The 13,857-nt window shown below is 36.3% G+C and overlaps 2 protein-coding genes across 2 annotated transcripts; both read right to left on the bottom strand.

Moving 5' to 3' along the window:
- Positions 1-2,336: 2,336 nt before the first annotated feature.
- Positions 2,337-3,560, bottom strand: LOC119998098 (dof zinc finger protein DOF5.7-like). The gene has a single exon (XM_038845320.1). It carries the CDS (start codon positions 3,516-3,518, stop codon positions 2,439-2,441), a length of 1,080 nt encoding a protein of 359 aa, XP_038701248.1. The 5' UTR covers positions 3,519-3,560; the 3' UTR covers positions 2,337-2,438.
- Positions 3,561-8,976: 5,416 nt separating this feature from the next.
- Positions 8,977-11,378, bottom strand: LOC119998191 (probable mannitol dehydrogenase). The gene is made up of 5 exons (XM_038845443.1): positions 11,192-11,378; positions 11,003-11,116; positions 9,788-10,301; positions 9,494-9,647; positions 8,977-9,343 (listed from the first exon to the last, which is right to left on the bottom strand). The coding sequence occupies exons 1-5, from the start codon at positions 11,287-11,289 to the stop codon at positions 9,135-9,137; spliced, it is 1,089 nt and encodes a 362-aa protein (XP_038701371.1). The 5' UTR covers positions 11,290-11,378; the 3' UTR covers positions 8,977-9,134.
- Between the last annotated feature and the right edge of the window lie 2,479 nt (positions 11,379-13,857).

Genomic DNA, 13,857 nt, shown 5'->3' with positions numbered 1-13,857 from the left:
ATATATTTTATTTTGTGAGAATAAATAATAAGGTCATTGATCTGTTTGTGTGTACGAGGTTGTCTTGTACTTTTCCTTAAAATATATTTTGTTTTGTGCGAATAAATAATGTCATTGACCGGTTCTTGTTTGTGTATACGAGGTTCTCTAGTACGTTTCTTGTTGCTGTATTGTACGTCTCAAATCATTTTTTCGTTGAAGAAAATAGATCAACGTAGTATATTTATATTACAAAAATCAATATCGGATGAATGAGAAATTGATCCAAAAAATGTGCAAATGAAATGATCCAATCAAAGTGATATTATTTTAAAATTAACTCACCCCAACATCATTTCCTCACGCCGCCCCTACATATATACTAATAAAAACTTTATTTCTAAATAAAACTAGTTGAAGTATTTCATGCGTATAATTATATTTCTTTCGTTTTTTTTTAAGAAAATAATGTTGCGTGATATCCAATACCATATAAGCATATGTGTAATATTCAAAGTCCTAAATCATCCCCAATATGTACAACAATACTCTTATATTTTATGTATCTACACATATACGTTGAAGAATTTTCCATACATCATATAGGGAATGAAATTTGGGTTTGGTGGAAAACCCCAAGTTTTGACTATAATTAGTTATAGAAATTACTAATATTTGTGAGTGTTTTTTTTTTTTTTTTTGGGTTGAAATAGCTAGTGAAAGTAGAGAATAAAAAAAATGAGATGGTGATGGAGCACGTAGTTAACACAAAAGTGAACTTGAGAAAAGGATAACAGACTTCTACTAATTTCAATGCACTAAGAGTTGAACAAAGTTGTGAAAAGAGATAACTTTCCAATTTTTATTACAATTCCCAAAACTATCAAACAAATAGTCTTAACAACCTATTTATATTAAGTTTACATAACATTTAATGATCCTAATTAAATCACAAATTCTTAATAAAAAAAGAAATTTGACTCCTAAAAATAATATCCTAAAAGAAATTACTTTCACTTATAATATAAAATAATAAAAATCTAAATTAAAATTATGACCCTTTTTTAGCACATATGGCTAAAAGTCCCTCGTCGATCCCAATTCAAATAGAACTCATCCGCGCTCTCCTATTTCGTTGGTCTCACATATAACTCCGCCTCAGATGTCTAAGAGGCCAATATCAGAAATTAAAAGGCAATGCTTTTGTATCTCTTTACTTTCTCATTAATCACATACAAAGTATCACATATCAGCAGCAGCATAGCAGCAAGAGAGGCTCACTCTCCAAGACCCTAGAAAGCTAGACATAAACATTATACAAAAGAAGGAACCCTAAGCTTTGAGTCTTCATATGCCAAGCTTCTCTCTCTCTCTCTCTCTCTCTCAAAATGTTAACGGTCTTTCATTCAATATATAGAGAATCAATTCAACCACCTAATCACACCACTACTGCCACTAATTATTACCGACACCACATTACATATATATATATAGATCGAAAGAGGGGGCTAATTAATTTAATTGGCAGGCTATAGGCTCTAAGGCTTAACAGTTAACATTGCAGGCCTACATAGAGCTGCATGTATCAGAGAACAGCGACCTTGCCTAAGCTACACTGCTACTGCCCGTTGTGTGTTCCATTGACATTGTTTTTTATTTTCAGGTCTCAGGAAAACAGGGAGACTTCTGAGAGACTCTGACTCAACATAAAACAAATCAAAGATCTGGACTTCAATTCCAAGTAATATGTGTCCAAAATCCCCCCTTCACAGAGGCCAAAACCATTTAAAACATTGAAAATGATAAAGATTCTAACTGTTGGTATCTCAGTTATCCCAACTTCTGAGTCCGACGCACAAGATCCAAATGAATTTGTGAGCTCCACATGTCATGTATGATGCACAGAAAATCATGTGCATGCAATTAAACAATTGGGATAACTGAGGTACCAACTGTTGTGATTCTTATCATAAACGTTAAAACATCAGTAGTCTTACAGATCACAACGTTTTTTGTCTCAGTTATCCCAAATTTTGAGATGGACGCACACGATTTCATATTGTTCATGTGGGGCCGCGATTTCACATACATCATATGTGTTATTCTCATCGTTTGGGATAGCTTAGACAAAAAAATTGGGGTTCTTAACATTTTTGTTAAAAAGTTAAAGCAATGCGAGGAAAATTTTGTCTCTTGTGAATGATCATATAAATCAACACTATTATCAAAAATAATATAATAAAATCATGAATTAATAGTAACTATTGTTCAACAACAAGTTTTACATTTTGATTCTGAACCATTGACAAAAGTAGAAACACACACACACATATGCCTACAAATTAAGATGAGTCTTTTAAACAATTAATACAACATACTTTTTTTTCTTCCTAATTATCCTATTTAAGGGGTATGGCTACCTACCTCTTTTGAAGAAGATGATTCTGATCATATATATTTTAGGGCAAAGAAGTGTATTGATTAAAGTCACTCCAACCTTGAACACCATCCCAGACGCCTGTACTAGTGTTATTAGTATTAACTGGTGCATAAGAATTACCAAAGAACCACTCAGTTGTTGTTTTATCAGCTCCATGATGATCTCTTCTTGAATTCCCATCAACCTGATCTACAGGATCATCATCTGGTTTTGAGATCTCCAGATTCTGAAACAAAATGGGTTGTGGCTTCTGGACCTGGTTCTCCACTGGAGGAGCTGAGGTGGAGCTGCTGCTCAGCATGGACTGCAATCTCTGCTCTTGCAACTTCCAGTGCAAATCTGGGTTTATACAACTCAATGACTCAACTGAAGATGCAATATTGTCACGAAGGGCCGTCCTCTCTTTGTTCTTGCAGGTAAGAAATTCGCCATCTATGTCACAACTTGGACCCCAACTACTAACATGTGGATCGTGCAGATTTTTGCATCGATACTGCTGTTGCAACTTCCAGTGCAAATCTTGATTTATACAACTAAAGGACTCAATTGAAGATGCAATATTGTTACTATTGTGAACATTGTTAGTCGGTGGATGGTAATTGAAAGTAGTACCCAACAATGAACTTCCAGAAGGATCAACAGGAGTGACAGAAGGAGATGATATATTAACCCTAGGAAATGATGATGAAAACCCACCAAGATGAAAATCCAGAGCTGGGGAGAGACCATGGAAGAACCTCAATCCACCACCAGTATTAAGCTCTGATGACCCACTTGAGTCACCTGATATTGAAAGCCTTGAGGTAGATGAAAAAGATGACGACTTCACTTTCTTGTTCTTCCGGCTGCCACCGCCAATCGGAACGTTCCGCAAGGCTCCTCCTTTAGTCCAGTACCTTCTACATGTCTTGCAGAAGTGTCTAGCTTGTGAGAGACTGTAATTGTTGTAGTAGCAGAATTTAGTGTTGGGTGAGTCGCATCTTGGACACTTGAGGGCTTGTTGTTGATCTGGTGGCCTTGTTGATGAATTAGCCGTTTTACGGGTACCGCGGGAGCTCTGGTTGTCTCCTTTGCTTGCTTGATTGCCAGGAGACATCATGTGTGATTGTGAAATTTGGTTATGTGGGTTTGTTTTAGTAGGTAGAGATGATGACGATGATCAATTGAATGGTTTCATATTTGCATGAGGTGGGAGAGACATGGGGTAGAGGGGGATGATGTTGATGGGGTCTTGTGATTCTCATCAAAGAGAGGGCTTTTGTGATAAAGAAGGGGTGTTGTGTATATAACCTAAGCTAGGTTTAGATCTACTATGGAATGAATAAAGTGAGAGAGAGAGAGAGAGAGAGGTGCATATATAGAACAACAAGCGTAGAGATGATCTGAAACTGATCTGGCAGAATAGAGAGATCCACAACCATAACATCAATGTACCCAAACCGAGAAAAAGTGTTGGTTGTATGAGAGCGAGTGAAATTTTACTTATAAATAGTTTGGTTGGGTTATGCTATCAATGTGAGATTTTTATTCTTCACAATCAAAAGCACAATATCATTGGATAGGATTGTCATTAAGTGTTCGTTGAATTATAAGGCGTGGGTAGGCATTAGATTAAAGTTAATTACATGATATTCTTATTCTTTAAAAAAATGATAAATATTTGGGTAAATTTTTGTTTATCACGTAGAAGATGAATTGAGCAGGACTTTATCCCATGACCAAAAAGCTACTCTCTCACAAACTTTTTTTTTCTCTCTCAAAGAATGTCTCTCCAACGATAATTAAGTGCAAATCCTACACAAATGAGACGAAATGTCAAGACTTGTAGTAACATGTCGGATTGACATAATGCAACTGAATATATAGTATATAAATAAAAGTCATATAACATCTCGTCTCTCCGCACTAGTAATATTTTGTTCACTTTAGGCTAACCCATACTGACCCATACGATTTTCTCGTCGTAGGCCCAACAGCAACCCTCTCAGTGGGGATGTCCATAGTTTTGAGTTTATGTGTATGTAATCAAAAGTGAAACAGATGAGGGTCCGCTCGTTTTGACTCCGTTGGTTCACAGAAACAATAATATATAAAAATATGGACGTCCGCATGTGTGTATATATATGTGCATGCATGTATCACAACATTATTAGGGTTTTATGAATGAAACACCGTCACTAGATCAGTCGCTTTTAATTAGTATAGCATAAAAGTAATGCATACCCTAGCTAGACCCAGACTAAATGTATGGTGGAGAAGAAACGTAAAACAGCCAAGTCCAGACTGCAGAATGGACATAATATATCATAATTCATGCATATGTAAGCTTTAGCTATAGACGACACACACATGCAGGGTGAGTGGAACACGTGAGAGAGGTGGCTGGATTCCCGTGAGACCTAACCATAATCAACAACAATATTAACACCTAGTACTCCTCCTGTCAAGATTATACGTTAAGTCCTAACATCTCTCACATAAGTGATGTGTTTTTTGGACGTAAGAACCATGACGATAATTTATGAAGAACAAATCCATGTGAGCACGTGACCCAGAACAGACAATATCCTTAATTTATTTGAGCTTCAATTTCCACCAAGTCATTGTACAAACAGAAGTGATAGGAATTCCAATAAAAAGCGTCACAGTTATCCCAGCAGTGGATGTGTCACTCTCTAGTTCAATCACAAGATTTTGTAGCCCCCTACACCTAGATCAATCAAGGAACAAGATCCACTATTAGGATGATTGAGATGTTTTTTACTGAGATCCCTAACACTTCTATCGTACAAATATTAATATTGTTTGCTTCGAGCCTATTAATCAGGAAAAAAAAAAGATAAAATGATTGGATTATAATTGTATTTCTTTGTGCAAAGTATTTCTAAGTTTCTATTGCTTGCTTTGGGCCTAGGCAAATGGCAAATGCAATGGGCAGAAATAAGTCAAATAACTATAGGGAGTCGATATTTGCACATGATATTGAACTCAACGCACACAATTACTTAATACACTCTTAATTGGTTTTCAATACACACTGAGCTTCCTAAAAAGCCCTTTCATACATATTAATTATATAATATTTAATATCATAAACTACCCTTTCTCCTTCCATATATATCTCAACTTCATTCCTTTAATAATCATTAAAATATTTCTGACAGTTATTTCAAAATCAATTCTGTAGATTAAGTTTAGAAAGTGGAGAAATAGACACAAAAGACTTGATATTATGAATTATATTAAGGAGAAATAGACAAAAAGACTTCATATTATTGGAAAAAAATCTAATAAAATCTTGTATACCTTTTTTACAATGAAACAACAAAGGGAATGTTAAATCACGATAGCAATCAATTCCTAAATATACACCACACTCAAAAATAAAAAGATGGTGGTTAAAATTTCCATATTGGAGGATAAATCTTATGTCCTCCGCCGTCAAACAGGGAAGGGTTTACCGATATCATATTAACACAATTAAAATACAAAATTATATACTTACTTTATTGGGGGATTTTGTCCAATATCGCTGTCTTCATTGTTTTCTACGAGATTCTCTGCAGTCTTGTTTTTTTTTTTTCATAATTTTCAGCAAGTTTCCTCTTTTCTTCAATGTAACTAGGTGAAAACATTGAATTCTCTATCATGATATTGTTCTCAGGGCCGGCTCCAGGGGGAGGCCAAATAGGCAGTTGCCTAGGGCCTCTCATGGGAGGTGCCTCACTTTTTATTAAATTGTATAGTTTTATAAGAAAAAAAAAATCATAATCTTTAGCAAATTAAGAAAACAAGCCCATTAGCCCAAACATAAAATGACAAGGTCATAATTGTAAAATAAGAATTAAAGAATTGAAAAAACCCTAGTAAAGACCAAAGACTAAGAGAACATGTTCTGCACTTCTCCTGTTTGTCGTCTACGGTCTACTCATCTTTTTGAAAAAAAAGGTTTTGAGAGTTTTGAGAGAGAGTCAGAGATTGAAAGAGAAGGGAAGCCACAGGTAAATCACCTATCATATATTTATATTATTTTGACCTTTTTTGGCACACTTAATCAGAAATTGTAAATTGTTATTTGTTTCTCTAAACCCTAATTTCCTTTTTTCTGTTTTTTTTTCTGTTAGGTTTGCGCGTGATTGGGAAATCATGACAGGTTAAAGAAAGTTCGAATCGGGAAGTTCGAAGAGGAAGAAGAAAGAAAGACAAGATAAACTCACACAATCTCTCACGGGATCTATGAATAGGTATGTAAAACCTACAAATATGCTGCCAAATTTAACTGAGAGTGTGACTGTTGGTGAAAGTTTGCCGAGAATGTGATTGTGAATGCTGAAAATTTGAGCTCCGTGAATGTTGATGAAAACTTGTCTGAGAATGTGATTGTGGATGATGAAAATTTAAACCCTGTGAATGCTTATGAAAATTTGATTGAGAGTGTTGTTGTGAATGATCAGACTCATGTAAATGACAATTGCGAAGGGGATGAAATTGAAGATTTGTTTGATCCGGGAAATTGGGAGAAAAATATGCCTCAAGGAAAAGTAGATTTGTTAGTAGAGAAGGGCCCAATAAGAGTTAGAGATGTAGTGTATCCGATTAATGCCCAAAATAGAAGCTTTAGTGATAAACACTACACCCGTTCTTTGCCAAATGGAGAAAAACTTGATAGGTCATGGCTAGTATACTCTCGGAAGAATGATAAGGTGTTTTGCTTAATTTATTGGATATTGGTGATAATTTATGTGTATTCAAGAACTAATTATATTGTATTTTGGATTTATTAGATATGTTGGATTTCAGATTTATAAAAAAAAAATTATTTTGAGGGATGAGGGCCCCATTTTCTTAACTTGTGTAGGGCCTCCAAAATGCTAGAGACGGCCCTGATTGTTCTTGTAATCCATGAATATCCAATATTGGGAGACAGATGGAAGACTAAGAGAAGATAGGAGGCGAGAGAAGAACGATCCTTCGTATAAAAATTTAACTAAAATATTAGGGTTACAAAGTTAAATTTAATTGTATTGTATTGAGTAAAAAATATGAGTGCAAAATGTAGATAGGTTTTCAAATAATTTCATTTAAGGATAAATTGGTAAACTAAAATATTTTTAAAACATATGTGTGCATTGAGTCTAAATTTGTGTGCAAATATCGGCTCCCATAACTATAACGCTAAGCCCAATAATCTTGGGTAACTCGAGAGACCCATAACGCAGACCATGGTGCATAGGCCCAAAATTAGTCATCAATGTTTTACATGGGTTTCTCATCTTTCCTGCCAAAGCCCAAGCCCAAAAACAGATGCTCCAAAACATAGAGGGGGGAGCTGTGAGTGTTAGGGGTGAGTGATGAAGACCAAGGAAAGATCTATCAGTGTGCTTGACCTGAGAAGTTTTGATATATAGGGAGAGACCAGTGAATGGTACGTGGGGGCTGGGGCCGAGAGGCTTGGCAGTGGGATTGAGAAAAAGAAAACAAATTTATGAAAAAAAAAAAGTGATTTTATCAAAAATCACCTCCAATGATACATCAACACGTGACACCATATTGCCAAATACCTTCCCACAGAGATGACGAGCAAGGCTGCACCTTGAAGACCTGAAGGAGCCCATTAGAAAAGAAATCAAGAATGTATTCATCCTCCGAAAAATCCAAGAAGAAACATGTTTTCTCCTATCAAACTTGAACTACTTAACTCTTGATTGATAAACAATAGAGAGCTCCAAGCAAATTCTTTTTTATTAGCACCTTAACTAATTTGAGAATTGGAACGTCTCTCTGAGAATCAACTCAGGGGACTCCTTAACTCACATTTTCCCCTATACAAATCATTCAAGCACAACTCGGTCACTATCTTCCTATAGCCCGACCACCTAATACATCACCAAAACTGAGCTAGTTTTAGACGTTAGGAGAAATAAAATCCCAAAGTGTTCTAAATTATCGGAATTTCTATGTTTAGATCCAATGGTCAAGTAATGAATCTAACCATTAAAATCTTGAATACTTTATATTTCTTATCATATTGACATTTGGCACATGTCGGCAGATATTGTCTTCACGTCAATTGTCTCTTGAAAGTCTTCATTAATTAGAGTCATTGACCTATCAGCTAGTGGTAAATCTATCTCATTCATTATGCTCCTCTCCCTACCATATTCTTGTAGAACATGATGCAAAAAGGTTTCTACACCCTTTAGGATCGCCCGAAGTCTAAAATTGTCTAACTTAAAGAATGGCGTGAAACTTGACGAGGTGATTCAAAATGTTGATTGTACCGATCAGTTGGTATGCCAGTAGTCCCATCACCTTTTAGTCAAATTCCGTCGTTTAAACCTCTAAATTAATGTTTCCATCATTTTTCAGAATTATTGTTTCTATTAATTAATAATTTTTTAATTGGAAGTTTGATTCGTGTTTCGAATTATCAATAGTAATGATTTATGGGTTTAACTCGATTTTTTCATTTTTGGTATGTTTATCGATTTTTAATGTTTCCTTGTCTTTTTTAGACAGGGTTGTAAGTCACCAAGCCACCAGTAATTCAAGACAGAAACTCCTTAATGGTACCATAATAATGCCATAGCATTCAAACAACAGGCACACCAAATAGTACTATTGTAATACATAGCATTCAGAAAACAGACGCAGCAAATAGAACCATAGAATACATATAGGCATTCTGAAAACATAAGGTTGATAACTAGTCTCATCAAGGTTTGGTAGCAGCCAAGGTGTTCCCAATGTCGATAACGAATCGATATCTAACATCTCCTTTTGCGAGGCGCTCCATCGCAGTGTTCACATAATCGATTGGAATAACTTCAATGTCTGATGTTATATTGTGCTTTGCCGCAAAGTCCAACATCTCTTGTGTCTCCTTCAACCCTCCAATGTTGCTCCCAGCTAATGTCTTCCTCCCTGTTCAACAATAGAGTTCATTACTTATTACAGATACCAAACCAAAAGTTCTTACGAACAGATCCATGCAAAATAATTGCAGATAACCAGAGTGCATTGATATAAATTTGTTCAGATTTCAATAGTCTTTATGTACTGTCTCTTCCTTACCCGGGACCACAGCAAATGCAGGCAACTCAAGCGGCTTCTCTGGTAGACCAACCAGGACAAGTTTTCCATGAGGCTTCAACAGTCCAGTCAGTGACACAATAGAGTGAGGTGCGGAAATGGTGTCGATGATACCGTCCATTGTACCCTTAGCAGCCTGTCACATACAAGATAAACACATAAAATCCTGTGCGTACAACTCAGTAGCTAAGATAACTGAGATATCAGTTGTCAGGATCACACTGAATTAATATTAGATTTTCTAGCTTATCTACTTTAAGAATCGTCCAATGTTACCTTCAATTGGTCTTGATCACTGCTAACCAAGAAGTAGTCTGCACCAAGATGCTCCAAAGCCTCTTGTTTCTTCTTAGGAGAGGTACTAATCACTGTCACTTTTGCGCCAAAAGCCTTTGCAAACTTAACAGCAACATGACCAAGCCCACCCAGGCCAGCGACAGCAATATGTGTACCCGGTACGTCTAGCCCAAAATATTTCAAGGGACTGTAAACTGTGATTCCAGCACACAGCAGGGGAGCACCGGCATCAAGCGGCATGTTGTCCGGGAACTTAATAATGAAGTGCTCATTGGCAACCATGTAATCCGAGTAGCCACCATATGTGACCGTCCCATCATAATCCGGAGCATCGTAGGTAAATACCGGCTTAGGGCAGTAATTTTCATAGTCATTGGCACAGTGCTCGCATGTTCGACATGATCGAACTAGGCACCCTACTCCCACCTTATCTCCCACTTTAACTTTCTTCACCTTGCTCCCCACTTCTGTCACCACTCCAGTAATCTCATGGCTACAGAAGGTTCCAAAGTCATTAAACACTTTTAGATTCATCAGATTGTAAATTTACCAAGTTTCAACTTTGCATTTGAAACCAATTGAACCTTTTTCTTCCATATTACTTTATGGGTAAAACCATTTTATTAAGGGTGAGTACCTTTGGTGTAATACAAAAAAAAATGCAAATCCTTGTGATAGGTAACATCAACAAATAGATCATAAACCATGGAGCAATAGCTCATTGTTATATCTATGGCTTAAAGGCGGATGACGCTGAAGTCAGGAGTTCGAACCACAGCTAATAGTATTTCCTTAGAGTTTTCATGATTCCATGAGCCTGCCCACTTCCAGGATGCCGGGAGAGGTTAGGAGCCCCATTCCCGCATGGATGACCAATAGAACAGGGTAGGTCAGACGTATTAATCAACATGAATGCATCAGGGGGGAAAAAGACAATATCTTCCTCTTCCAGGACCATATGTGGATAGGAAGCTCTGCTTCCATTGACTTCTTAACTTCCCATAAATGGTAACTTCATGGGACCACAAACTTCTATTGAAATTATATTTCCTAATTTAAATCCACAGGTCAATACACAAAACTGAAAATAGAAAATCCCAAGAAGCTTTGTAACAGTTAAAAAAAACACGGCAAATGTTGAATCAAGAAAACAAAGAAGAAACTGCAAAAAAAGAAAAAGAGAGTAAATTTTACCCAGGAATAAGAGGGTAATTGGCGGAACCCCATTCATTCTTGATGCAATGTAGATCAGTGTGACAAATCCCACAATACGAAACCTTGAATCTCACATCGTCCTCACCAGTCTCCCTGCAGATTCACGCATTATCATCATCATCAAAGATCAGGTAAACTAGTAATTAGATAATCAAGTGATTAATTTACCTTCTAGAGAAGTTGAAAGGAGAAAGTTGTCCAGATGGGTCTCTAGCTGCCCACCCGAATGCAGGGACTGGGTGTCGTGTTTCTGGTGACTTATCCATTTCCTACTCTCTCACAGAGATGGTGTAACCACCGACAGAAACGAAGGAAAATAATTTCGCAGTGGAGCTGACTGCTTGAGCTGATTTCCGCTGAAGATTTGTGTAAAATAAATAGGGCGAGAGACCGGTGAGTGTTTCGTAAGCCATGACGAATCTCATCGCAAATGCAGGTCCCACGAATAGAGAAAAATAATTGGCCACTTGGCACACGGTTAATGGGCTTGGGCCCAAAACACGTGAGTCCTTTACCTCCCAGTTCCCAAGAATGTATATGTCGTGGCACCATTGGTGCCACGTGTCTTGTTGGGGGTTAATTAATATTTTGTAGGTGGTGCATGAAGAATCCAATAAGCGCCTGATATGATGGATGTTCCCGAAAGGACTGAAGAATTCACCTTACCAAGGAAAAGAAATCATAATATTATATATTTGATAGTGATAGTATCAAAATTATCCATCTCATTAACACGTGTCATCATACAGATAGATTGAAGAGGAGAAGATTGTGCTGGGAGCATCTCGGCCAATCAAAATGTTACATAGGTCTAGACTCTTGGTGCGACCTATCAAGCATAACTTCATAAATCCCTTGTTGAGAAAACACCTCGGGATATCGTAAAACATTTATCACCGAACGAGAAAGGAATACATAAGAGATCTATAGGGGATTCACCCTCTAGAAATCTCGTTCGCAATCAAGATAACCTTACTCATAATGAAGTATATTCCACAATGACTTGATAAAGCAATGCTCTTTCCCCTCAAATTAACCGAACTGAAAAACCATGCGACTTTTCTTTTTTATTTTTGGAGGAGTTTTGGAAACGAAGCCCCCATAATTGAAAGCCCCACCTCACGATCCATCAAATTGATTTATGAGAGGGAGGTGGGCTACTCCACCCAGGTAAATCTATTTCACATTCTCACTTTTTACTATTAATTAAAGAGAGAACTCCAAACATCAAACTATCTCAATAGCCTCATTGTTTGCTAAGCTCATTTGAGCAATGGAGCGTTCCCCGAGATAAACCTCAAAAATCCCAAAACTCACCTCTTCTCCTACGTAGATCCAAAGCAACTACATCATGATCCCCATTTTAACCACCTGATACGTTGGTAAAACCTAACAATTAGATAACTGAGCAATCAAAGAGTCGATTTGAGATTCCATTTTGCAAGTCATCATATAGTAATCAAGAATTTTTTAATATTTTAGGTTTTGCTTTTTATTAGGCGACGTGTGCATAATGTTTATGATCTAAATGCTTGGGCTTTTGGCGTATGAAATAAGATTTCATATTAAATGATTAGTCCTTTAATAATTGTACCTCGTGTTTGAGGGATACTTTATTAGCACGCATCGTTGAGAGGCATTTAAATAAGGGAGAGAGTGTATTCCTACCCTCTAAACTTAATCCCACCTCCAATAATTGATTTATAAAAAAATATTGGGAGGTGAGATTATTAAGTTTGAGTGTGAGGATATCAACTCCTTTCAAATAAATACATTCAGTATCTTTTCTTTTCAAAATAGTCAAATTCAACATTTCTAATAAACAAATAGTTTCACTGTATTTAAAAATTAAAAACTCTATGCTACAAATTTAAAAATAAAAAATGATCCTAAAAGCAATATATATGTATATAGTATATACAACTCTACGACATAATGGAGTGAGGAGCATAAATGGTGCCAATGATATCGTCCATTGGTCTCATAGCAGCTTGTAATGCAGGCAGATCAATAAAAGAAAAGTAACGCAAATCAAACCAATGTTCGAATGCAAATAACAAGGGAATCCACCCAAAAATTGAGAGAAAACTCTCTAAGTTTTTGTTATATTGATTGAAAATGAAAGAGATAATGACCTCTAAAATGATAAAAACACGAAAATATAAAATTACAAAAACACCCCTAAAATAGAATACAGTCTATTTGAGGCCCAAAATGATGGAATTTCGTGAAACTGGGGTGTGTGGGCAAGGGCAACCCTAGTTCGATTCAAAACGCTATTTTGCTCTAGCCGGTCAAATTTCATTGAAAACGAACAACGTTTGCAAATTTTCTAGTTGTGCAACTGCATCCTTAAAAATGATTTCCACTAGCTGATAAAAGTGGTAATTTTATGCAACTTTCTGTTTCTATCAAATCAGCTCCAAAACACCCCTAATTTGGCTCAAACCAACTCAAAATCAGCTTCTATATCAGCTTGCCACAACAATCAAATAGATATCAAATCGTGGAGTTAATATTAATCACGGAATGGGAAGGGGATTCAATTTTGACTCTAATTCTCCCTCAAAAATCATGTTAAATCATGATTATTTTTTTTTTTTGAAAATGATATATTAGAGTTTAGGAGTTGCTGAGTTTGTTGGGATGAGTCATTCCCGTTGGAGAATTTAAGTTCAACTCTTCACATCGACACTCTACGATTCATCATATATTTGGAGAGTGAAGCAAATAAACAATCCCAGTATCTATGGTTTATAGGCCAAAGGTGTATGGTTACTCGTCATAAAAAAAAATAAAATCGTGGGAGTCAATATCAAGTGATAATTATTAAA

The sequence above is a fragment of the Tripterygium wilfordii genome, chromosome 5 (assembly GCF_013401445.1).
Source record: "Tripterygium wilfordii isolate XIE 37 chromosome 5, ASM1340144v1, whole genome shotgun sequence".
NCBI classification, from domain to species: Eukaryota; Viridiplantae; Streptophyta; class Magnoliopsida; order Celastrales; family Celastraceae; genus Tripterygium; species Tripterygium wilfordii.
Note: the sequence above shows the minus strand (reverse complement) of the source record. Positions and strands in the feature narration are given on the sequence as shown.

Excerpts from the sequence above, each read along its gene's own strand:
- LOC119998098 (XM_038845320.1), bottom strand. The coding sequence starts at position 3,518 with ATGATGTCTCCTGGCAATCAAGCAAGCAAAGGAGACAACCAGAGCTCC.
- LOC119998191 (XM_038845443.1), bottom strand. The coding sequence starts at position 11,289 with ATGGATAAGTCACCAGAAACACGACACCCAGTCCCTGCATTCGGGTGG. Across the intron at positions 11,117-11,191 it reads CCTTTCAACTTCTCTAGAAG|GGAGACTGGTGAGGACGATG; the intron begins GTAAATTAATCA and ends GTGAATCTGCAG. Across the intron at positions 10,302-11,002 it reads AATTACCCTCTTATTCCTGG|CCATGAGATTACTGGAGTGG; the intron begins GTAAAATTTACT and ends AACCTTCTGTAG.